This window comes from Rana temporaria, chromosome 13 (assembly GCF_905171775.1).
Source record: "Rana temporaria chromosome 13, aRanTem1.1, whole genome shotgun sequence".
Lineage (NCBI taxonomy): Eukaryota > Metazoa > Chordata > Amphibia > Anura > Ranidae > Rana > Rana temporaria.
In genome coordinates this window covers 80014763-80039759 of record NC_053501.1, presented here as the reverse complement: position 1 = coordinate 80039759, position 24997 = coordinate 80014763, and the positions used below count along the sequence as shown (strand labels likewise).

General features: G+C 44.6%; 1 protein-coding gene across 20 annotated transcripts in view; it reads right to left on the bottom strand.

Moving 5' to 3' along the window:
- GPHN (gephyrin) overlaps nucleotides 1-24997 on the bottom strand; it is a 780484-nt gene that overhangs the window by 457499 nt on the left and 297988 nt on the right. For all 20 annotated transcript variants that reach the window (XM_040333276.1, XM_040333279.1, XM_040333277.1 and 17 more), the window contains exon 5: nucleotides 16804-16898. In XM_040333276.1, the coding sequence (XP_040189210.1) occupies nucleotides 16804-16898 (95 nt within the window). The remainder of the gene's footprint in view (nucleotides 1-16803; nucleotides 16899-24997) is intronic.

The window sequence follows — 24997 nt, the reverse complement described above, 5'->3', positions numbered from 1 at the left end:
TATGGGCCGTTCGCCCCAAATTCAAGTGGCGCATCACGGCCCATAATTCACTGCGGCATCGCAGTGCATTGCTGGCTGATGATTGGCCGGCTGATGATTGGCCAAGCATGCACTATGACCCGCATGCTTTGGCCAATCACAGCGCGGAAAAAACGGAGAGACATAATTGGCCAAAGCCATTGCCAGCGTCTGTTTTACATGGTGCGGGAATACCTAGAGGCAAGATCAGACTTGGACACCTTTCCCACCGAAAATCCTCTGGGTTAATGGGTCTTGAGGATGGATCACTGGCCAGAGCAATATGCAATTGAGCTACTGGCCTGTCCAGCACCCAGCGTTCTTTCGGAATGCACATTAAGTGCTGCTGGAGGCTTTGTAACCGATCACAGGGTTCGCCTGTCCACCGACTCGGTCGATCGACAGAGCCGTAATAAAAATAAATCAGTCTTGGATCACCACCAGCTACCAAGCACCTGATGCTGATGTAACCAAATATTTTTTAAATGTCAGATCCCTTCAAGACTGTCTATGCTTATTGCTGAGTGACTATCCTCTTCCTCCTCAATGATCAGGCTGATAGCTTGTAAGAACATGTTTGGTTCTGTGCACCACCACCAGTGGCTAAGGCCCAATTTTTCTGCCCCTGTTCAACAAGGGGGTGTAATTACAATTGTTGATGCAATACTTTGCAGCAAGGATCATTATTGCTCTCCAACTAGAGTATCTGTGAGGGGTTGCTGTGTTGTGGAACCAGTGCCTAAGGCCCAATTTTTCTGTCCCTGTTCAACAGGTGCATGTAATTACAATTCTTGATCTAATATTTCACAGCAAGGCCTGTTCCAGCGCCCACCAAGAGTAACTGTGAGGACTTACAGTGTTGTGGCACTAGCACCACCAAAGGCACAATTTTTCTACCACTGTTCAACAATGGCATGTAATTTAAATTCTTGATATAACCGTTCACAGCAAGGCATTCCAGCGCCCACCAAGACTAACTGTGAGGGCTTACAGTGTTGTGGCAACACCAACACCTAAGGCCCAAATTTCTGCAGAGTATATACGGCAGGCCCCTACTTTCAAACATCCAACTTACAAACGATTCCTACTTGCAAACGGAAGGAGACAACAGGAAGTGAGAGTAAATCTACCCCTAGGGAAATTCTCCCCTGTAAGTGTTAATATGGGAAAAAAGGTGTCTCCTCTCCACTGATGCTTTATCACCAATCCTTGTTTCACTAAAAACCCCAAATTTTAAAAAAAACATTTGTCATTGGGACAGAAAGTGAGGTGAAATCTTCTTAACAGTTGCACAGACAGCAAAACAAATGTTACAGAGGTGATAACCCTTCCCTATATTTTCCAAAAAGCTGAAAAATTGATTGTTTGGCTGGAGCTACAAAAAAATTTACCAGTTCAAAATTATTTTCATCCATATTGCCGGGACCAGACATTACATTAAAGCCGCAAGCAGTTTTAAATTACTTTTTTTTCCTATATAAATGTCATTTTGTGCAGGGACAGTTCTAAACACGGAAAACACATGCCACTTCACAGGCATACTATAGACACCCAGCAGGTCTGATATTTAAAGGAATACAATACCTGTCGCCGAGAATGTGTTTCCAGCACTACGGCATCGCGCTGATTCTCGGCGGCATGGTGCCGACATCTCGCACTCGCTGGAATAGAAAAAGCACATTCCAGCGAGCGCGTCATAGAAGTGACGGGGATCCGACTTGGATTCCCGCCAATTCTAGCCGCGGCGTTTGGTATGAATCATAAGGGGGAACTCCACACCAAATTTTAAATAAAAAACCGGCATGGGTTCCCCCCCAGGGGCATATCAGGCCCTTAGGTCTGGTATGGATTGCAAGGAGACCCCCCTACGCTGAAAAAACGGCGTGGGGGTCCCCCCACAATCCATACCAGACCCGTATCCAAGCACGCCGCCCCGGCCAATCAGGAAAGAAGTGGGGACGAGTGAGCGACCCCCACCTCCTGAGTCATACCAGGCCGCATGCCCTCAACATGGGGGGTTGGGTGCTCTGGGGCAGGGGGGGGCAGAGAGCTAAAAAGAAGATAGCGCCGGCGGGCACCGGAGAGCGAGCGGGAGAAGAATCAGGGAGCACCGAGACGATAGCGGAGAAGACGGAAGACCCCCTCCGGAGAGTGGAGAAGACCCCCCAGGAGAGCGAAGACCCCCGGACCTGACAAATAAATTATTTTAAAACCCTGCGCCGTGTGTTTATTTTCTTTTACACTTTTCCTCCAGGTGAATGGGTAGGGGTATGATGTACCCCATATTTATTCACCTAGGGTGGGGGGCCGGTATCTGGGGGCCCCCTTATTAAAGGGGGCTCCCAGATTCCGAAAGGTCCCCCACCCCCAGACCCCGAGAACCAACGGCCAGGGTTGTCGGGTAGAGGCCCTGTCCCTATCAACATGGGGACAGAGTACTTTGGGATGGGGGGGGCCGGAGGGTGCAACCCCCCCATGTTGAGGGCATGCGGCCTGGTACGACTCAGGAGGGGGGGCGCTCGCTCGTCCCCACTCCTTTCCTGACCGGCCGGGCAGCGTGCTTGGATATGGGTTTGGTATGGATTGTGGGGGGACCCCCACGCCATTTTTCCGGCGTAGGGGGGTCTCCTTGCAATCCATACGGACCTAAGGACCTGGTATGCCCCTGGGGGGGATCCCATGCCATTTTTGTATTTAAAATTTGGCGTGGAGTTTCCCCTCATGATTCATACCAAGCGCCGCAGCTAGAATTGGCGGGTATCCAAGTTGGATCCCCGTCGCTTCTATGACAGCTTTTTCCCCCCATTGCGACGAGCCGGCTCGGTGCTGGCTCCCGCGAGGGGGCTCGTAGGTGGTCAATCTCGCCGAGAAAGAGAGCGAGATTGACACAATATGGCAGTCACTTACCGTATGTCATTTTTTTTCACTTTAAGCATCAATAAAATCACTGCTCCCGAAAAAACTGCCGTTCCCCAAAACCTTTTTAGGACAATAACTTGCATATTGGCCTTTAAAATTAGCACTTTTGATTTCGAACGTTTGAGTCCCATAGACTTTAATGGGGTTCTAAAGTTTGCGTGAACTTTTGGTCCGTTCGAAGGTTCTGATGCGAACCGAACCGGGGGGTGTTCGGCTCATCCCTATTAAAAGCATATAGGCGATCTTTACTTTGCAAAGTTTTTAATTAGTCTTTGTCTGGTTGTGCTTGGTTTAATCAAATTGTTAATAATAAAAAAATTGTGCATCTCAGTGCCTATAAAGTCCAGAACCAATCATTTTACTACTAGATTCAAGACTTGGACACTCTCCAACCAATCTGACAGAGCTTGAGTTATTTTGTGGAGAAGAATGGGCAAAAATGTCACTCTATAGATGTGTAAAGCTGGTAGTGACATCCCTAAAAATACTTGCAGCTGTAATTGCAGTGAAAGGTGGTTTTACAAAGTATTGACTCAGGGGGAATGAATACAAATGCATGCCACACTTTTCAGATATTGAAAACCATTTCTCATTTTCGTGTAAAAAAACCTGCGCTGGGATATCTGAGGTTAAGAGGCTGCTGCCTTCCTAGAAGACTGTCCCCTAGAGGACAGAGTGGATAAAGAATATAAAAGGGTAGGAATAGTGGCGCTGCCTAAGTGTATAACTACACCTAGAGGTCCCGGTGCGGGTCTGCCTAGACCAAATGTGGTAAATATATGCTCCACTGAGTGCAGTATGGGCTAAACTGACTAAGGTCTATGTTGGTAGACGTCCCACAGAGTCAGAGGACTAAGGGAGCATGAGCTCAATGGCCATCAGCTACACTTAGAGTGCTAAGGAATGAGTGTGGCTGGGTATAAAACCCAACGACTGTGCACTAGAAGTGTGCTGCTGACCAATGGGTGTCTGAACTAGTAAATCTCTATGTTGTGGACACTAACACAGTGTGCAGACACCAATGAGTAAACATACACAGATTGCAAATAAGTGCTAATGAACAAAAGCAGATAATGTGAACCCTTATAGTGGTCCAGCAAACATTGTATGTGCAAATAAACACTGTAAATAACTAAAAAAGCCAAAAGCAAGCAGTAGCCAAAAACAATTGCATAGATAACACATGCATTAATGTTATATAGTCAACCAACAACACCAGTCCACCCTGTGATCTGCACAGGACGATGCTTTATGGTAACAGATACGGCTAGTTGGCAGCCTGTGAGAACCAATAGTATATAATGTCTATGAATATCCGAAAGGAGATAATGTGAAAATGTGGAAATGTGGAGATCTTGATGGAGTAATTAGAGTCCAGTAAAGGGATCTGGCTGGTGGAAAAGGGGTGCTCCTATAACACACTCCGACGTGCTCCCGGTGCTCCCCTCCAGGTTCCCCACTCACCAGACAAAGGTCCCCTCTTGGGGTGATAGGCACGTATTGTCGGGTCTTTTGGACGTTCCTCTACTCCAATTTTTCCTCCTTCCTTCTGATGGATTACAGGCTTCCAGTGTCTCCACTCCTTAGCTGTCTCGATTCTTGTATGATTGTCCCAGCCTCCCAGGAGACTCACTGGATTACAGCCGACTGCCAGATTTCGTATGTGTTGTCTGTGAAGGATGTGTGGGCGGGAAAGTTAAATCTGGGCAGTCGGCTGTAATCCAGTGAGTCTCCTGGGAGGCTGGGACAATCATACAAGAATCGAGACAGCTAAGGAGTTGAGACACTGGAAGCCTGTAATCCATCGGAAGGAAGGACTCTCCTCCTGATTGGCTGAGAGACAGCAGTGGTGACATTGGCTCAATCAATTGATGGCAAAGTCAGTTAGCCAATCAGAAGAGAAAGGGGGCGGGTCTGAATTGGGGAACTGTGTCTGAATGGACACAGGGAGCTGTGACTCGGCTTGGGTTCCCCCATAGCAAGCTGCTTGCTGTGGGGGAACTTGACAGGAGGGAGGGGCAAGGAGAGCCAAAGAGGGACCTGAGAGAAGGAGGATCCGGGCTGCTCTGTGCAAAACCACTGCAACAGAGCAGCTAAGTATAACATGTTTGTTTTTTTTTAGGGAAAAAAACGAGACTTTACAATCACTTTAAGCTACCTGCTGTATATACTAAAATTTTGTGTTTATATGAGAAATAAAGGAAAAAATAAATAGCTGTCCCTGGATTTTGGCATTAATTCCTACACATAGCACGATATGCAGTGCGATGTAAAAGATTGTTAATGAATAATAATTGATGCGTTACTGTACTTTGTATTATCATATGCTAAGCCTTTGCAGACACAGCTTTAATGAGCTATGGTGTGTAAGGCAATAAACAGTATTTGCACTTCAGTTGGAAGGGTTTTTTTTTGTTTTTTGTTTTTTAAGCAATCTAGGAGAAATACTATTTTTGGTATTCCATAGCCAACAGATTCAAACGCTGACATTTTAAAGTGCAGAACTCAATCCGACTGGTTCCAGGTATACCTCTGAGAGACAAATAGGCTTGATTTTCCTCCAAGGGATAATCTTCTTGAAGATAATATTGCAGAGTCATTTTAACTTCTTAGCAATGCTAGAAGGGAGAATTCCTCTCCCCTATGCTACAAATCATAATTTTGTCTCTCAGCACTCTGTATATTACCTGCTTTCCCTGCTGTTTTTAGGGACAACTGCGAAGAAAAGCTGACACACAGAATTATTAAACAGCAGCTTGTAAATGTGGATAACCAAAACAGCTGACTACTTTGAAACTGTTCATTACGTTGGTCAAAAATGTCTTAACCTACATGTTGTAAAGATCAAATGAAATAGAAAAGGCTTCTTGCATCTATAAAGCTCCATGCACACTGGCTTAAATATTGCTGCTTCTACAGGAATTCTGTGTTTTGCCTGTAGAAGCATGTGTCTATGCGCATTAGTACGATTTCAGGCATATTTTGAGCAGTGGCGTATTGTGGGGGGTGCCGTGGCCCCGGGTGCGATATTTAGGGGGGCGCAATTTCAAGCCAGTGTGTGTCACACAGGCTGCGTCCTCCTAAATTTCATTGCCTGTGTCCCCGGCTGCCATCTTTCAATGTCTGGCGCCCTGTGATTGGGCCATGGGGGTCATGTGCGGCAAAGAGAGAGAGAGAGGCAAAGAGAGAGAGGCAAAGAGAGAGAGAAAGAGAGAGAGAAAGAGAGAGAGAAAGAGAGAAAGACACACACACACAGAGGCAAAGGGAGAGAGACACAGAGGCAAAGAGCGCGAGACAGAGAGCACGAGACAGAGGCAGAGAGCACGAGACAGAGGCAGAGAGCGCGAGACAGAGGCAGAGAGAGAGAGAGAGAGGCAAAGAGAGACAGAGGCAAAGAGAGAGAGAGAGGCAAATAGAGAGAGGCAAAGAGAGAGAGAGACACAGAGGCAAAGAGAGAGAGAGAGACACACACAGAGGCAAAGAGAGAGAGAGAGAGACACACACAGAGGCAAAGAGAGAGAGAGAGACACAGAGGCAAAGAGAGACAGAGGCAAAGAGAGAGAGAGACACAGAGGCAAAGAGACACAGAGGCAAAGAGAGAGAGAGAGACACATAGGCAAAGAGAGAGAGAGAGAGAGAGAGAGAGAGACACACATAGAGGCAAATAGAGAGAGAGAGAGAGAGAGAGAGAGAGAGAGAGAGGGGCAAAGAGAGACAGAGGCAAAGAGAGAGAGAGGCAAAGAGAGAGAGGCAAAGAGACACAGAGGCAAAGAGAGAGAGAGAGAGACACAGAGGAAAAGAGAGAGAGAGAGACACACAGAGGCAAAGAGAGAGACACACACACAGAGGCAAAGAGAGACAGAGGCAAAGAGAGAGAGAGACAGAGGCAAATAGAGAGAGGCAAAGAGACACAGAGGCAAAGAGAGAGAGAGAGACACAGAGGCAAAGAGAGAGAGAGAGACACAGAGGCAAAGAGAGAGAGAGACACAGAGGCAAAGAGAGAGAGAGACACACAGAGGCAAAGAGAGAGAGAGAGAGAGAGAGAGAGAGACACATAGGCAAAGAGAGAGAGAGAGAGAGAGAGAGACACATAGGCAAAGAGAGAGAGAGAGAGAGAGAGAGAGAGAGACACACACACACAGAGGCAAATAGAGAGAGGCAAAGAGACACAGAGGCAAAGAGAGAGAGAGACACAGAGGCAAAGAGAAAGAGAGAGAGAGACACAGAGGCAAAGAGAGAGAGACACACACAGAGGCAAAGAGAGAGAGAGAGACACACACAGAGGCAAAGAGAGAGAGAGGCAAAGAGAGAGACAGAGGCAAAGAGAGAGAGAGAGAGAGAGGCAAAGAGAGACAGAGGCAAAGAGAGAGAGAGACACAGACAGAGAGAGAGAGAGAGAGACAGACAGAGGCAAAGAGAGAGAGACACAGAGGCAAAGAGAGACAGAGGCAAAGAGAGAGAGAGAGAGAGACACAGAGGCAAAGAGAGAGAGAGAGACAGAGGCAAAGAGAGAGAGAGAGACAGAGGCAAAGAGAGAGAGAGAGACAGAGGCAAAGAGAGAGAGACAGAGGCAAAGAGAGAGAGAGAGACAGAGGCAAAGAGAGAGAGAGACAGAGGCAAAGAGAGAGAGGCAGAGACACAGAGGCAAAGAGAGAGAGAGAGACACAGAGGCAAAGAGAGAGAGAGACACAGAGGCAAAGAGAGAGAGAGACACAGAGGCAAAGAGAGAGAGAGACACAGAGGCAAAGAGAGAGAGAGACACAGAGGCAAAGAGAGAGAGAGACACACACAGAGGCAGAGAGAGATTGAGAGAGAGACGGAGGCAGAGAGAGAGAGAGACAGAGGCAAAGAGAGAGAGAGACAGAGGCAAAGAGAGAGAGAGACAGAGGCAAAGAGAGAGAGAGACAAAGGCAAAGAGAGAGAGAGACAGAGGCAAAGAGAGAGAGAGACAGAGGCAAAGAGAGAGAGACAGTGGCAAAGAGAGAGAGACAGAGGCAAAGAGAGGGAGAGAGAGCCAGAGGCAAAGCGAGGGAGAGCCAGAGGCAAAGAGAGGGAGAGCCAGAGGCAAAGAGAGGGAGAGCCAGAGGCAAAGAGAGGGAGAGCCAGAGGCAAAGAGGGAGAGCCAGAGGCAAAGAGGGAGAGCCAGAGGCAAAGAGGGAGAGCCAGAGGCAAAGAGGGAGAGAAAGCCAGCGGCAAAGAGAGAGAGAAAGCCAGAGGCAAAGAGAGAGCCAGAGGCAAAGAGAGAGAGAGAGAGCCAAAGGCAAAGAGAGAGAGAGAGAGAGCCAGAGACAAAGAGAGAGAGAGAGCCAGAGACAAAGAGAGAGAGAGAGAGAGAGAGACAGAGAGAGAGAGCCAGAGACAAAGAGAGAGAGAGAGAGCCAGAGAGAGAGAGAGCGCCAGAGACAAAGAAAGAGCCAGAGGCAAAGAGAGAGCCAGAGGCAAAGAGAGAGCCAGAGGCAAAGAGAGAGACAAAGACCACAACCAACTACTGCTATACATCAAATCCTATAGCAAACCATCACCAAAACTCCACCGGGTGTCTCTCCGCAACCTACTACCATCATTTAAATGGTCCAAACAGTCTACCACAAAATACAGAGAGGTAACTGACAGACCCGACATTAAAAAAACAGCTTGAAAACTTCCAAAACAACACCTATGAGATAAGCCCACCAGGTGTGAACCAGGCAGCAAAGGACTTCTATAAAATACTACACACCATTGCAGAAACAGCCCAGCTGAGAAAAACCAACTACAAGAAACCATCCAACAAACAATACAATAAATGGTTCAACAAAAAATGCAAAGCGTTAAGGAACACCTTACGGACCACCTCCAATAACAAACACAGAGACCCTGACAACGCTGACCTAAGGATAGCCCATAGCATCCTACAGAAAAAGTACAAACAAACCCTTAAAAAGAAAAAGCAAAACCTCATCTCCAAAAACTTGCAACAGCTGGAAGAGGCACTTCAGGAAAATTCTTTCTGGGAAATATGGAAGAATATTGTCTCAGCACCCAGGAAAAACAACCTCCACATTCAAACGGCGACATCTGGCTCAACTACTTCAAGGACCTCTACAAAAATATTCCAGAGGAGGCTCTAACTGTAGAACAAAAAGACATCATCAAAAGACTAAATGACATGGAGGAAAAAATTAAGGACTTCCACAACCCCCTAGATGTACCGATTACAACCCAAGAAATTGGGGAGAAAATCCAAAATCTGCAAACCAAAAAATCCAGATGATTAAACATGGCTCCCCAGAGGCACACGCTGCAATGTGTAAACTGTTCAATCTGGTCCTGAGTGCTGGTTACTACCCTACAGTATGGAACCAAGGCCTCATAACACCCATCCATAAGAGTGGAGACCAGTACGATCCAGCCAACTACAGGGGGATATGTGTCAGCAGCACACTAGGGAAACTATCAACAGTATCCTCAACAAACGGATCCTCAACTTCCTGACACAACACAATGTCCTCAGCAGAAGTCAGGCAGGGTTCATGGCCAAACCATCGCACTACAGACCACATCTACAGTACACCCTGCACAGCCCCACCAAGAACCATGTCCACCATACAAATCATGGGAAGATATTTGCCTGCTTTGTGGACTTTAAGAAGGCATTTAATTCAGTGTGGCACCCAGGCCTGTTCCTCAAACTATTGGAGAGTGGAATAGGAGGGAAAACATATGATGTCATCAAGAGTTCATACACTGAGAACAGCTGCAGCGTAAAGGTGAATGGGAAAATAACTGAACACTTCCGGCAGGCCCGAGGAGTCAGACAGGGCTGTAGCCTAAGTCCAACCCTCTTCAACATCTACATCAATGAACTGGCTGCAGCTCTAGAATCCTCCCCAACACCAGGACTGACTACATGACACTGAGGTGAAGTTCCTGCTGTATGCGGATGACCTCCTACTTCTGTCACCAACAGAGAAAGGCCTACAAGACAGCCTGGAAGTGCTGGAGAAATATAGTGCCACATGGGAACTACCAATCAACTCGAGCAAAACAAAAACCATGGTGTTCCAAATAAAAAATACAAAACAAAGAGCCCTTCCTTCACAATAAACAACTGTACTGTAGATGAAACTAACAGCTACACATACCTCAGCCTAGACATTACCCAATCAGGAAGTTTCAAGCCAGCCATAGAGGCACTAAAAGACTAGGCATGCAGAGCCTACTATGCCATCAGGAGACGGCTGTACCACCTAAAACCACCCGTGAGAGTCTGGCTCAGAAAATTTGATAGCGTCATCACCTCAATTCTTCTTTATGGCAGTGAAGTTTGGGGTCCTGTCACCTACCCAGACCAATCCAAATGGGACCCCAGCCCAACAGAAATATTCCATCTGGAATTCTGCAAGCACCTCATCCAAGTCCATCAGGGCACCTCTAACAGTGCTGGCTGGTCGGAGCTGGGCAGATTTCCCTTACTTCTCGCAGTACAGAAGAGGGCGCAATCATACTGGGACCACCTACAAAACAGCAGTCCCAACTCCTACCACCATAAAGCCTTACTGGACAGTAAGGACCTGTCCAAGCCGTGTGGCCTGCAACAACTCATCAACACCTTGTCTATCCCAAACTCTCAACAATGCTGCCTGACAAAATCTCAAATAAAAAACAAACAATGGATAACTCCAAAGAAAAACATGTTGGAGAATGGAGATACGAAATAAACTCCAAAAAACTAATGATTTACCAGTCACTGCAGAGAGGCTACAAACTGGCCCTGTACCTGGAGGTGTTACAAGACCCCAAAGACAGACAGACAATGAGCCTGTACAGACTGAGCGCCCACAGCCTGGAAATGGAATTAGGACCGGCACAGACAGACCTACAAGCCCAGGGAGAGGAGACTGTGCCAGCAATGTGACCAGGGTGTCCCGGAGGATGAGGAACACTTCCTGCTACATTGCCCCAAGTACTCATCAGTGAGGGACACTCACTTCCAGAGACTCTCCCCTCTCATCCCAGACTTCAACTCTACAGAAGAGAAGAGGAAACTCTAATTTCTACTGGGAGAAGAGGAGCCAATGGTGAAGATAGCTGCCCAATATGTGACAGTGTGTCACAGACAGAGGGACATGAGAAACTGAGGACTTAATCCTTTCACAGACTTATGTCCATTCCCCTTTATATTACCCCCCTTCCCCCTTTCCTATACAAATTCAACTGCTTTGGCAATGCCAACATGTATTTGGTCCTGCCAATAAAGCTTATTTGAATTTGGGAGACAGAGGCAGAGAGAGAGAAAGAGAGAGAGAGAGAGAGAGAGAGAGGGGGGGTGGCAAAGAGAGAGATAGGCAAAGAGAGAGAGAGAGAGAGAGAGGAGGGAGGGAGAGAGAGAGAGAGATAGGCAAAGAGAGAGATAGAGGCAGAGAGAGAGAGAGAGCGGCAAAGAGAGAGAGAGAGAGAGCGGCAAAGAGAGAGAGGGGCAAAGAGAGAGAGAGAGGGGCAAAGAGAGAGAGAGAGGGGCAAAGAGAGAGAGAGAGGGGCAAAGAGAGAGAGAGAGGGGCAAAGAGAGAGAGAGGCAGAGTTACTGTAGGCAGGACAGTATAGGGGTCAGTGTAGTGGACAGTATAGGGGTCAGTGTAGTGGACAGTATAGTATAGTGGTCAGTGTAGTGTAGTGGATAGTATAGGAGTCAGTGTAGTGGACAGTATAGTATAGTGGACAGTATAGTATAGTGGACAGTATAGTATAGTGGAAAGTATAGTATAGTGGAAAGTATAGTATAGTGGAAAGTATAGTATAGTGGAAAGTATAGTATAGTGGTCAGTGTAGTGTAGTGGACAATATAGTATAGTGGTCGGTGTAGTGGACAGTATAGTATAGTGGTCAGTATAGGTATCAGGTTGGTCAATACTACTATTTGAAGGGACTTGGGGAGTGCTAAAAGTCCGCAGGTTGGCTTGCCTTTCCCCGGGTGCTGACAACCTACGCTATGCCACTAATTTTGAGCTCAATGTTTAGAGATAGGGAAAAAAAACTTCTGGTTTGTGTTTCTGATTGGGAACTGGTGCTTTTTTAAGCCCAGTGTACATTAAGCCTAAAGCCTTGTACACACAATTCGATTGTTGGCAGGGGATTGTTTTGACAGACTAAAATCTGACTGTTAGTACGCTCCTTCTGACAATTGTTCAACTTTCGGCCAACAAATGTTGGATGGCAGGCTTGTACATTTTCATTGGACAACGGTCTGTTGTCCGATTTTCGTATCGTCAGTACACAAGTCCTTCCCACAAAAGTCGAAAGTACAAACATGCATGCTCGGAATCAATGCTCACCACACACAAAATTAGCAGAAGGGGTCCAAAGGGTGGCGCTCAAGAGCTGAAATTCCTGAAATTCATTGTACTATGTCACTATGTTCCTGTTTGTTGGCCGACAATTGTGTACCGTTAGTATTCAAGACAAGATCCAGGCAAACGCCCTTTGGACAAAAATCAGACGCTCGGTTGGCCAACAATCAGATCATATGTACGAGGCTTAACAATGCAATACCATAGTGAAAACATATTTGTATTATTACCTACTGTCTGAAAAAAGAGGTCAGATCAGAGAACAAGTATAAATGGTTGAGATACAGTAGATGCAAAGACATACCCACACATAAATACAGTACCTAAATACAGTACATATGATATACACAATCAAATTAATATTTTGCAGAGGTATAAGGTACTAAGGTACTACAACACAGCTGAAGGATGTTTCTCTGAAGGACCCGAATGCAATATTGGGTAAACTGTATCACCTCAAGTGGGGGTACCATGGTGGTGGTGTCCAGAGTAGACCCAACTACTCCAGGTTGGAATCAGTGCTGGAAGTTCAGTATTCAACCAAACATCTTCAGCATCTAAAAAGTGATAATGATGTTGATTGTTAGGTCCAAAGATGACTGTTACCTCAGTAGAAGATCATCCAGGTAACATATAACTGGAATGCTCTACAGATGCAAAAGGGCCAGAACCAAGGGTTTACAAATTAGTGGACATCCTTGGTGTTGATAACAGACCAAGGGGAAAACCCACAAGTTGGTAACAACTTGCCTCCACAGTAAAGATAAGAAATTGCTGCTGGCCTCAATAGATGTGCAAGTAGGGAACCTGAATCTTTATGGATGTCATGAAATCTCTCTTGTAGAGGGAGTTTATCACAGTTTTTTGAGGCCAAGTAAAATCTCTAGGAGCCTTTAGCGTTGAAATGGGGAATATAACTCCTTACTGTTTAGCCCAGGTGGAGAGAAGTACTCTGACCCCCAGTAACCTAATTATCCTGTCCAGTGAAGCACTGAAGGGTAATTTACTCACAAAGGAAAGAAAAAAAATCAGGTTTTTGTAAAAGGCTGTTCTGCTGACCAGCATTTTAGCATTTAGACAGAGAGCTTGATGGCTGACTGGTGTGACTGCGTAGATTTAGCATCTAGAAATATTCTACCAGCTACTGTTGACCAAAAATGTTTTAAACAGTAGAGATGAGAAAGATGTACATCCTGGATAGAGGACGCTTTCACCTGCAATGCAGAGAAATTATCCTTAATTTACACTAGAACCCCCCCCTGGTATGACCTATGTATTCATTCGTATGATTCTCCCCCTTCCTCCTCCCTGTGGGCATTTACAACCATACCAATATACAATACCATTTGGTGTTTTACCTACAATTCACATTACAGCATTTGTATGTCCAGCATTGATTCCACTTGTTAACAGAACCCTCAATGACTTGTAACCAGTATGCATATGTAAATGTGATTACCCTGTGTGTAGTGCCTGTTGCACTTTATTTTTGTAGGTCTCTTTTATCGTATGTTCAATAAAAAAAAAAAATGTGCATCCTCAAAGAATATGTTAATCCAACATATCACATTTCTGATATATGCCGGTTGTACTATGTACTTGTATGAAAAAGTATCCAGTTCTCTATGTATTGCTTTCTTTATGTGAAATCCCTGGTGTTCATGTCAGTCCTTCTGCTTTCCTATTAAAAACTGAATACACTAAGCAGGAGAACACACTGTGGTCAGTTTTCCCGTTATACTGGGAACTCAGTGTGCTCTCCTCCAATGACCAGACTTGTCCTGACACCCACCCAGCTCCTTCCCCAGCTCTTATGCAGCTGAGAACTGAAAGTGATCACTTATGAAAGTAAAATAAAATGTATTTATAGTATATTTTAATGTCTTTACACAAATGTTTTGCTTTTCATCTCCATTAAAAAAAAAAAGAATGGGTTGTTTTAAGGTAAGGGTTTAAATCACTTTAACATCAATGAGTGTGCAGGCTAAATTATGCTCTCTTTGGAATAGCTTCCAGTTTTGGGCTTAGTGTACAAACCCCCTGTAAGCAGCAACATAATACAAGCTTTATGACTATAAAGTGTTATGTTCCTTAATGGATGATAGAGAAAAACTTTTGTCAGAAGAGACATACAAAGTCTACGGTAAAATTATTGTTGTACTTGTCATAAAGCTCTCTTGTTCCGAGTTCAGTGAGGGACAGAGCAATTCTGAAACGTAACGTTTGTGTAATACTGCCACCTACAGGAAGATTGAACACTGGTTAACAAAAAGAAAAAAAAACTGTAGGCCAGCCCCGGGTATTCCCCCTTCCATAACCGATAAGAGCATGAATATAAACACAGAGGGGTGGGGGGGACCTGTGTCCCTTAAAAAATATGTTAACCCTACATTTCATGTTCCTGATATGTGCTTGCTGTGCCATTTACTTGTATGAAAATGTATCCTGTTCTCTTTGTATTGCTTCTTTTGTGTGAAATTCATGGTGTTACTGCCAGTCCCTTTGCTTTCCTATTAAAAACTGACAACACTAGGCATTTGATAAAATCTGAATCCCCAGCCACTTGCTGGGGATGAAGATTTTTAACTGTTGCAGACGCCTGGCCATGTGTGTATTTTTCTAAAGCCAACTATCGACTTTCAATGTGGAGGTGATACAATCGGCAGTGGAGCCGCAGATCACTTTCACAACCCCGCACATGGCACCACGTTCACCGAGCTCCGCTGTCCCACCTGCTGGCCTGGTGCGGTCTTGGCGGGTGTTGCTTGGAAGGGTGGCAGGAGCTCAACAGGCCTCCGACCGCTGAGCCTCCTTTCTGTGCACAGACCAGGAAGTAATGTGTATGACATCACTTCCTGGTCCTGAGCTGTCAATCACCGGGATTAGTGGCCAGTGAAGCAGATGCACAAAGGAGACATCCAGGGTCTAATAGACCAAGGATGTCTTATAAAGAGAACCTATCACCTATATGTCATCACATAGGGGGCTATTGGTCCCCTACGCGATAGCGATAAACTCATGTAAAAAATAAAAATAAAAAATGCATTCATTTAAATAGATCATAAAAAAAAAAATGTAAAACATTTTTAGACCCCCCCCTCCCCCCCATACACACACACAAATACAAATGTTAGGTCACTGCGCACATTAGAGTGCAATCATTTTAGCACATAATTTGCTTCTCAGTGATTGCAGTATTCTAGTCTGCATCTCCCCAAGGTAATACATAAAATCTGGCCTGTTAGTGGGCCCTGAAGACAGGGTTAATGACCACTGACTTAAAGCACAAGTTTTAGTTGACACTTTTCCAATTTATAGCAAATTTGCGTGGCAAGTCTCTAGCAAGAGCATTATAACAGTGGGGAATCTACAGCAAGAGCCCTGCAAGTCTACAGCATGAGCCCTGCAAGTCTACAGAAGGGAGCAAAGATGAAAATTCTGCCACAGTAACCCCTGTGGTGGGATGACTATTGCACATCGTAACTGAATCAGAACTTGCAACAGACTTGCAGAATATGCGCAAAGAGTTAATTTGGAGTCATACAATGCAGACCTGCAACAAGCTTGTGAAGCCTGGCAAGTCTTACAATAGCTTAGCAAGTCATTTTCAAACTTGCAGCTCATTTGCTTGCTATCTGGATTTTTTGCTTTGGCTGTGTTCAACCCTCTCGTTGGTGGCAGTATAACCAGAAGGTTTAAAAATTCATATGTCCCCCAATGGACGAAAGAGAATGATATTTAGTTCTACTTTAAAGTAGAACTAAACCCAAAAATAAAAAGGGAAAGTTTGCTATTGCTTCTCCTACCCCCTCATCTACCACATTTGGATTATTTTTTGTGGGGGGGTACATGTATTTTACAGGTATCTGCTGCCACTTCTGGTCAGATTGCCACAGTGGATCCACTGGAGGTACCACCCGCCCCCCCCCCCCCCCCCCCCCGCAAGTTTCTGGGACAGAATCATTCACAAAGTGAAGCACAGCTTGCACATGCGCAGTCGCCTGTGAAGCCGCAATGACCCAAAACAACAATGAAGAACCGGCTCGGGTACAGATGGTGCTGGATCCTTGAACGGGTGAGTGTCTGTTAATAAAATTCAGCAGCTACAATTTTTGAAGCTGCTTCATTTAAATTTTTGCAGAGTTGACCAAAACTCCTCTTCAATTCACAAGGAATAAAACTATTCTCAGGGCCTAGGTGCATAACCTTACATTTTTCACATTACATTTTATTTGCAATTAAACTGATCCTGTTGTCATTTTGTCAAGATCCTTCTGTAATATATTCCAAGCAGTGGAGAGGGTTTATTTTAACAGCATCCTTCAAACAAACTTGGCAGGTAATGTCACAGTAATAATACTTGTAATTAATTTTGGATTTAACAAGACACTTGTGGATTCTGGAAGCTTGGAAGTTAGGGTAGCACCCAAATTGGGTGGAGTTAATACAATAATAACTGTCTGTGAGTTAACATTGTCAGGAATTTTCATGAATGGTGGCAAGCAATTATAAACCATTCAAAGAAGTAGCGGTTTGTTACCTAGACAGCATTCCGAGAGGTGTAACATTTAGGGATCCCATTAGCATTGCTAAAGCCATTCCTGGAGCTTCCCGCTCTATTACTTCTTTTGTGGCCTAAGTAGAGATAGAGAAAATGGTCAAACTTAAATAATGTGATTTATTATTTAATACTATAAAAACAAAAATCTACTTCTATCAATTGATTCTGCAGCAGCTACAAATAAGTCAAATATGCTCATTATTTCTGAAAATACTGTATGTTGAAGAGGATTTGACTATCCTCTCATGTTGTACAGTTTCTATTACTAAACAGATTGCAAACAACTATACAGAGCAGCAGAATTGTACATAATGATCTGTAAGGCTCCTGCTTTTTCTGTTGCAATTTTTATTGGTTTGAAGTGAAATAAAAATTAAAATAACAGTGAGGCCCATGAAACGGATAGAACACCTTTGTCAAAAAAGCAAGGATATTCATAAGAATGTACATAAGTAGTCAGCCAAGACCTATACAAAAATGATAAAAGTAGACTCTATAGGGCCACTCAACATGAGCAATCCTACTGGTCTGAAAACTAGAGGGTGTGGTGAAGGAAGAGAGGAAACTAAAAGGAGGAAAGAGATAGAAGAAAGAGGGAGGGAAGGCGGGATAGAGAAAGGAAAAGGGAACAGAGAGGAGCATCGAAAAAAGGGAGGTAGAGAGACAATGGTGGAAGGGGAAAGGTTAGATTTTGAAGGCAAAGGGCTAGAGGTAACTCAGACTAGTTGGGTTAAAATATGGAGAGTCACAAGTAAGCCATTAAGAAATTCAGCATGCTAATCCTTAAGAATAATAGACAGTTTCTCATTGAATAGCACCATATTCATACACTGCTTCTTACAATTGAACATTAGGTTTCATCCAGGCTACGGCTATCGTCTGTTTAGCAGCCAGAAACAAGTGGCAATTTCTGTCCAGTCACAGAATTATATGGAGAAGGGCCACCCATGGGTCTTATAGTACTACAATAAGAAACAAGGATTGGAGGAGGCCAAAAGGTGAAGAACTTCAGCGAGGACCACCAAATGTCCAATATGTCACAAAGTTGACTGCAGCTTCTGAAACACCCGTCACGGTAATTTGGGACAGCATGAGCTATTTGCACAGGAACCACCAGAAGAAAACCCTGTAAGTTGATTCCAAAATAGTCGTATTAAAGGAAAATGTTGCTATCCTGGAACAGTGATGAGCTCAGACAGGAGTCAAAACCCACCTGAGCTATCCTGCCAGAAAGCTGTCAAAGTTACCTTTGATTATAGGTGGTGGAGAAATTTGCCTACCTGCAGCCGGACGTATACATGCCCTTTGCTGCAGTTCAGAGAATGAATATAATTGGCTATCAACTTTGAGAGCTTCCAGGAGGAAAAGCTGAGGGGGATTCAGACTCATGTCTGAACATGCTTGAGCTCATCCCTATCCTAGACTAGAGTTTGGACCAGTGAGTTATTAGTGTCCTGCTCATATTTTTTAACATGAGAAAGAGGGGTGCTGGACACCTGCGTATTCAGAGTGGAGTAGAGAAGAGATACAAGTCAGGAAGCTCCCTCAGAGCACAAGCAGACATGCTTATAAACCAATTAAACAAATCACCCAGACCAGGTGGGTGTTATGCCCAGTAGGGAAGCCAGAGATAGTACGACACAGTCGCTGAACGTTAAAGGGTCACTAAAGGAAAACATTTTTTTTGCTGAATGACTGTTTATTGGGTATAGAGACATAAAAGTTAACGGATTCCTTTTAAAAATTATTAAAAATTGAATTTAATCTATCATATAATGTGCCTCTAGTTTCACTTTCGGTTTTAAAGGTACATACATGAATTTCCGGGTGAGAGGCGAGTCGGGAAGACTCACAGAACAAAAACAAACAAATCCAGGGCAGTGCTTTGTTTTTAAAATGAATCTGATTGGTTCTGAGGAGTTTTAGACACACAGTAATGACAGCTTAGACCACCGTGAAAATCTCCCAGTACCATGGTTATAAGGAAACAGGCAACCAGGAAGTGTGGAGATCACAGCAGAATTACAGCTACTTCAAAGCAAAAACGAACAATGAGCACATGAAACCAGTACTGCAGTAAGGTAAAGGAAGCTATTTAGCTAAAAAAAAAAAATTCCTTTAGTGACCCTTTAACCACTCCGCTCTGTCGAGGTGCAGTCCTGCTCTTTTATTCACTGATGCGGAAAAGGCCTTCAACAGGGTGGACTGGTCTTTCATTCAGTGCATGTTGGAGTCTTGTGACCCACTAGGGCCTTGGGTCTGGGACTCATTATGAAATCTTGAATTGGGTAACTTTACTCCTCAACTTCAGCACAGGTTAAGGCGAATGGGCTACTTTCTTCCACTTTTTCCATCAAAAATAGTACTACACAGGGCTGCCCCCGTCACCACTGATTTTTATGTCAACCTTGAATCCTTTTTTACGTTGCGTTAGATGTAACCCAGATATCCGCTGCGTCATGGTTGGGCAGCACTGTCAGAAAATTTCAGCATATGCGGACCATTTACTTTTCTTTCTTAGTCATCCAGACATCTCGGTCCCTAACCTAATGGAGGACCTTACTGTATGTGTTATGGAGAACTCTCTAATTTTAAAATAAACTATTAAAAGACAGAGGCCCTCAGACTTGACTTATCTGAAACGATGATGCAGCAGCTTAAATCCGCTTTTTCTTTTAAGTGGGCTTCCCCCCACATTCGGTATCTTGGCATTCAGTTAGACAAAGACCCCTCTAAATTGTACTTATTTAAAGGGGTTGTAAAGGTACAATTTTTTTTTTAGAATAGCTTCCTTTACCTTAGTGCAGTCCTCCTTCACTTACCTGATTTCTTCTGAAAAATACTCACTTCCTGTTCTTCTGTCTGTAACTCCACAAAGTAATGCAAGGTTTTCTCCCTGGTGTGGAGTGTCGTGCTCGCCCCCTCCCTTGGACTTCAGGAGAGTCAGGACACCCACTAACACACAGCTCATTGGGTTATTCAGCTTTGCCTGACGGAGGGAGGAGTCTAGAGATGGAGCGGTCAGTGTGGAGGAGCGGCTAGACGGGATGCCCGCTCTCCAGCTATGCTCCGAACCTACGCTGAACTGAGTGAGAGCTGGACCCCCCGCTCCCTCCGCTCCCCCCGCTTCCTCCACTAGGCGCGGGTGCCCCCCTCCCCCCTCCCTCCCTCTCCGGAACATAGCTCCTGGCCGGCCGCTCGGAGCAGATCTGCACGGGTCTCCCTCTGACGGCTAACCTGACACGTGGGCGGCTTCTCCGGCTCCCTTGTCTCTCCCGGCTGTTAGGCTGACAGGCTAGTGGCGGCGCTGCGTCTCCCTCGTCCCTCCCGATTCCTCTGGCTGATAGCAGCAGTGCTGCGTCCAGGTGCTACTTCTCCCTGGTCTGCCCAGACCCCCGGAGCGTGCGAGTGGACGCGCTGTGGAGGCGCGCCGCGCGGCTCCGGGAGGGGGGCTCGGGGGGGGGGGGGGACTGACAAGCACATGCAGTGCAGTGCTGACATGCAGTGCTGGGAAGGCTCTGTAAGCTCCGTAGCCCTGCAGCCCATTGAAATGGAGCACCAGTCCTAGACTAAGAGGACTTAGCCTGCAGCTGACTTCTCCATCACAGCCACAATAGTAGGTGGGGAAACATCCCGGAACCTACTACAACAGCTGGTAAGCCCCCCTATCAACCATTGGACCGGTGAGTACACACTACGAGAGCACTTCAACCATTGAAGTGGTGAGTACAAACTCCTTATTAAAAAATATATAAGAACTATTAAAAAGAAATATATAAACGGGTCACTGCTCTCTGTGGAGAATGATAAAAGGATGGGACTGTGATGATGGCATGGAATAATGTGACATGAGAGCCATGAGTTCAGCACTGCTTTCTTTTTTTTTTTTTTTTTTTTTTTTGTGTTCCTGTAAGGAGGTCGGTAACCCCATAGTTTCTCCTGTGGCCCCCTCTTGATACTTTCTTTCTTCTTATGGGGATCAATAAGTGAACAAGATACACGGAATTGTTTGTACTATATTTGGTAGATGGACACTGGAGTCGGATAGAAGAGGGGGGTCAGTATACATGTATATGGCTCTGAATGGTTCTGAATATCTTTATATAAAGTTAAAGATAAAGGACAGAAATGTCACAACAACCTTAAATAACCTTAAATTGCGATAAACGAAACATCAAAAACCATAACATAACGGTAAAAGTATCGGTAAAAGTATTATACACATTGTGGGTAATCTGACTACAGAGCCAGGAAAACCCGTAGGAGAAGGTTTCCAAGATATACGGGCGCTGGAGACGGGGAGGAGAGGGGAGTACACACCTATCACAAGTGCAAACGGATTTCCTCCGGAACCGCTCTAAAGTGACATAGTTACAACTTTGGGGCAAGGATGACCACAAGGGGAAAAATAGTGAAAGGCGGGGCAACCCCAAAGGTACCCCGTTTAAGTCAAAGCCCAGGCCCGATGTGTAAATTTGTGACCCATGGGATAAATGGCGACAACCAGCACATAGAAAAACCATCGATTGGCAGAGCAGGCCAAGCAGAAAAAGAAAAGAAAAAAGATAAGAAAAAAGGGCCAGCTAATACCTTGGCGGACTCAGAAACATTTTCAGAATCACTCCTAGAGAGCAGAACAGACCAAGACAGGGAAACAGACAAAGAAATAGATCTAGAACAGAGAAATAAGGAAGAAACGCAGGATATGACACTTTTGCCAACAAAAAGAGAGATGGAAGGAATGTTCGCTGCTTTAGAAAGATCACTCAAAACGCAAATGGAAAAAATGGAGAAAAATATGGGGCATATATTGGAAAGAGTGGAAGAAGTGGAGAAAAAAGTTGACCACAATGTAATCTCATTTAAAAAACTAGAAGACGAAATAAAAGCATTAAAAATAAACCAACGAGAACAGGCGTATAAATTAGAAGATCAAGAGAACAGAGATAGAAGAAAGAATATAAGAATACGCGGTGTTCCAGAAACGACACAAGCCGAGGACCTCCCAGAAATAATAAGAAAAATCTGCAATCCAATATTAGAGAGAGAAACAACTTCCCCGCTCAGAATAGAACGAGCACACAGAATAAGACGTCCTAGGGAGAGAGCACAGGATTACTCAAGGGACATTATTGTGCGTTTTGAAAGTTGGGAAGAGAAAAACCAGCTATGGAGAAAACTGAGAGGGAAGTCGCCGTTAGAATACGATCAACATAATATTCAAATTTATCAAGATCTGTCACAAGAGACGTTAAAACGAAGAAGAAGTTTAAAACCCTTGCTAGGTGTTCTGCAGGAGCATGATATTCAGTATAATTGGGGATTTCCAGCGTGCCTAATAGGCAGGAAAAATGGTGTTTCGGCAAGACTGAGGTTTTTGGAGGAAATACCAGAATTTTGTCATAGTTTAGGCATCCCAATACCAAAAAATTATTAGTGTTGATCGGCCGGGGAGGGGGGGAACTGTGGGGGGGGGGGGCAGTGGGTGGGAGGGAAATGGGGAGGGTCAACATGGTAAGCTATCGGAGCTGGACTGGGGAGAAGGGAGTCCCAGAGAGTGCTTCTTCACCAGTTCCCTAGTATAGGGGGACAGGAGACCGGGCCAAAATAGAACTCCACCTCAGCCTGAGGAGCAAAAGAGCGCCAGGAGCGCCAAATAGAAAAAGCTCCAAAAATGACCAGAAGGTCAGGGATCGAATGGGGGGGGGGCGGAGGGGAGGAGAAAGCCCCAAAAGAAGAACGGGGGGGCAAGGGACAAATGGAGGGGAGGGGGGGGGGGAGGGGGGAGGGAGAGGGGAGGGGGGGAGGTGGGGGGGGAAGGGAGAGGGGAAGATTAGAGAGGGGGGGAAAGGGATTCAGATCTGTGTGTCATGCAGCAGGAAAGAACATATATACCCAAGACAGAGGGGAAAAAAAAAAAAAAAAAAAAATGACAAACATAAATTTCTTAACATACAATGTAAGAGGTCTCAGTTGCCCTGAAAAAAGGCATATGGTACTAAGAGAAGTTGAAAGGTATTCCGCTGAAATAGTTTTCCTGCAAGAGACACACATAACGTTGGACTCTAATGTTAGATTGTATTCTCGGGCAGTTCCTATTTGGTACTATGGGGACTCCCCAAAGAAGAGAGCAAAAGGGGTCGCCATAGGAATAGGGAAGAATATTTCCTTTACAGTAGAAGATAGGAAAGTAGACCCGGAAGGTCGCTATTTGTTCCTAAAAGGAGTACTCCAAGGGAAAAAATACACGTTAGCAAATATTTACTGCCCAAACAGCCAACCACACAAATACTTGAGGGGGATTTTGAATGCCTTAATGGACTTTAAATTAGGACATGTAATACTAGCAGGAGATTTCAATCTCTCAATGGACTATCAACTGGATAGTACATCCGGGGCTCAGAGGCGAAATATTAAACAGCTTAGAATATTAAGAAAAAAAATGCATAGCTACTGTTTAATAGATCCCTGGAGGATTACATATCCAAATAAAAGAGACTATACCTACTATTCCTCCGTGCACGGAACATATTCAAGACTGGACTATATATTGGTAGACCATGAGTTATTGGAAGAGGTAGTTAAAACTTCAATTGGGGTATCTACAATCTCAGATCACGCTCCTGTAATAGCGGAAATTAGATTCAAAGAAATAGAGCAAAGAAAAGGATCATGGAACTTGAATGAAGAACTTATAGAGGATATAGAGGTAAACAACATAGTGAGAATGGATCTGGATCAATATTTCACCCTTAATAACACACCTGAAGTAAGGGTAGCTACCGTTTGGGAGGCCCATAAGGCATACATCAGAGGGAAATTAATCTCAATAGGAGCAGGGAAAAAAAAGATAAGGAAATTAAACATGAAAAAATTAACAACTGAGCTATTTGAACTGGAGCAAATGCATAAAGAGCGAGGAGAAAATGAAATATATCATGAAATTATTGTAAAGAGGACCCAGCTTAGAGATCTGATGAAGGTTGAAACAAGAGACATATTCAGAAATGTTAGAAAGGAGAGGTATAAATGGGGGAACAAACCGGGGAAACATTTAGCCAGAATATCCAGGGAAAAAAAAAAAAAAAACTACATCGAAAAAATAAAGAATCAAGACGGTCTTATGAAATATAAGACGTCTGAAATAGCGGAATCCTTTCGGACTTTTTATAGTTCATTATATTCAATAAGAACCAAGGAAACACAGGAGCAAGAAAAGATGAGAAAAAGGAAAATCAGGGAATACTTAGAAGAAGCGAAACTACCTAAAATTTCTCAAAACGACATTGAATCCCTAGAGGCCCCAATAACTCAAGAAGAGGTACATAGAGCCTTCCGGGAAACCCCGTGCGGGAAAAGTCCAGGCCCCGATGGCTTGCCGATCAAATATTATAAAACATTTAGCGAACTCCTGGTCCCAGAGATGTGTAACTATTTTAACAAAATAGGAGAGGAAGAAGAAATAAGAAAAGAATCTCTTTTGGCAAATATTTCTATTATCCCTAAAACGGGAAAAGATGGAACGTTGTGTTCCAGCTATCGTCCAATAGCACTGTTAAACGCAGACCTGAAAGTATACGCGAAAATATTAGCAACCAGGATAAAAGGTTTAATGCCGCAATTAATAAACTCAGATCAGGCGGGCTTTGTAGCAGGCAGAGAAGGAAGAGACAATAGTATAAGGACCCTGTTACTGTTACAACAAGATCCAAAAAGGAAACCCCCAGTCGTACTCATGTCCTTAGATGCCGAAAAAGCATTTGACAGAGTCGACTGGGGGTTTATGATAGAAACTTTACAAAATATAGGCCTGGGACCAAGGTTCATGAAATGGGTAAAGAACCTGTACAGTCACCCGACGGCAAGGGTGAAGGTCAATGGGAGTGTGTCATCTGTGTTCAACATGGAAAACGGAACCAGACAGGGGTGCCCGCTCTCACCTCTCCTGTATGTAATAGCCTTGGAACCGTTGTTAGCAAAAATCCGGGAAAACCCGGGGATAGGAGGGGTGAGAGTGGGAGATGAAGAACACAAGGTGGCGGCGTATGCGGATGACATACTCCTATACCTGACCAAACCTAGAGTATCTCTCCCTAATGTTATAAAGGAAATAAAGAGATATGGAGAACTTTCAAATTTTAAAATAAACCCGATAAAAACGGTAATCTTGAAT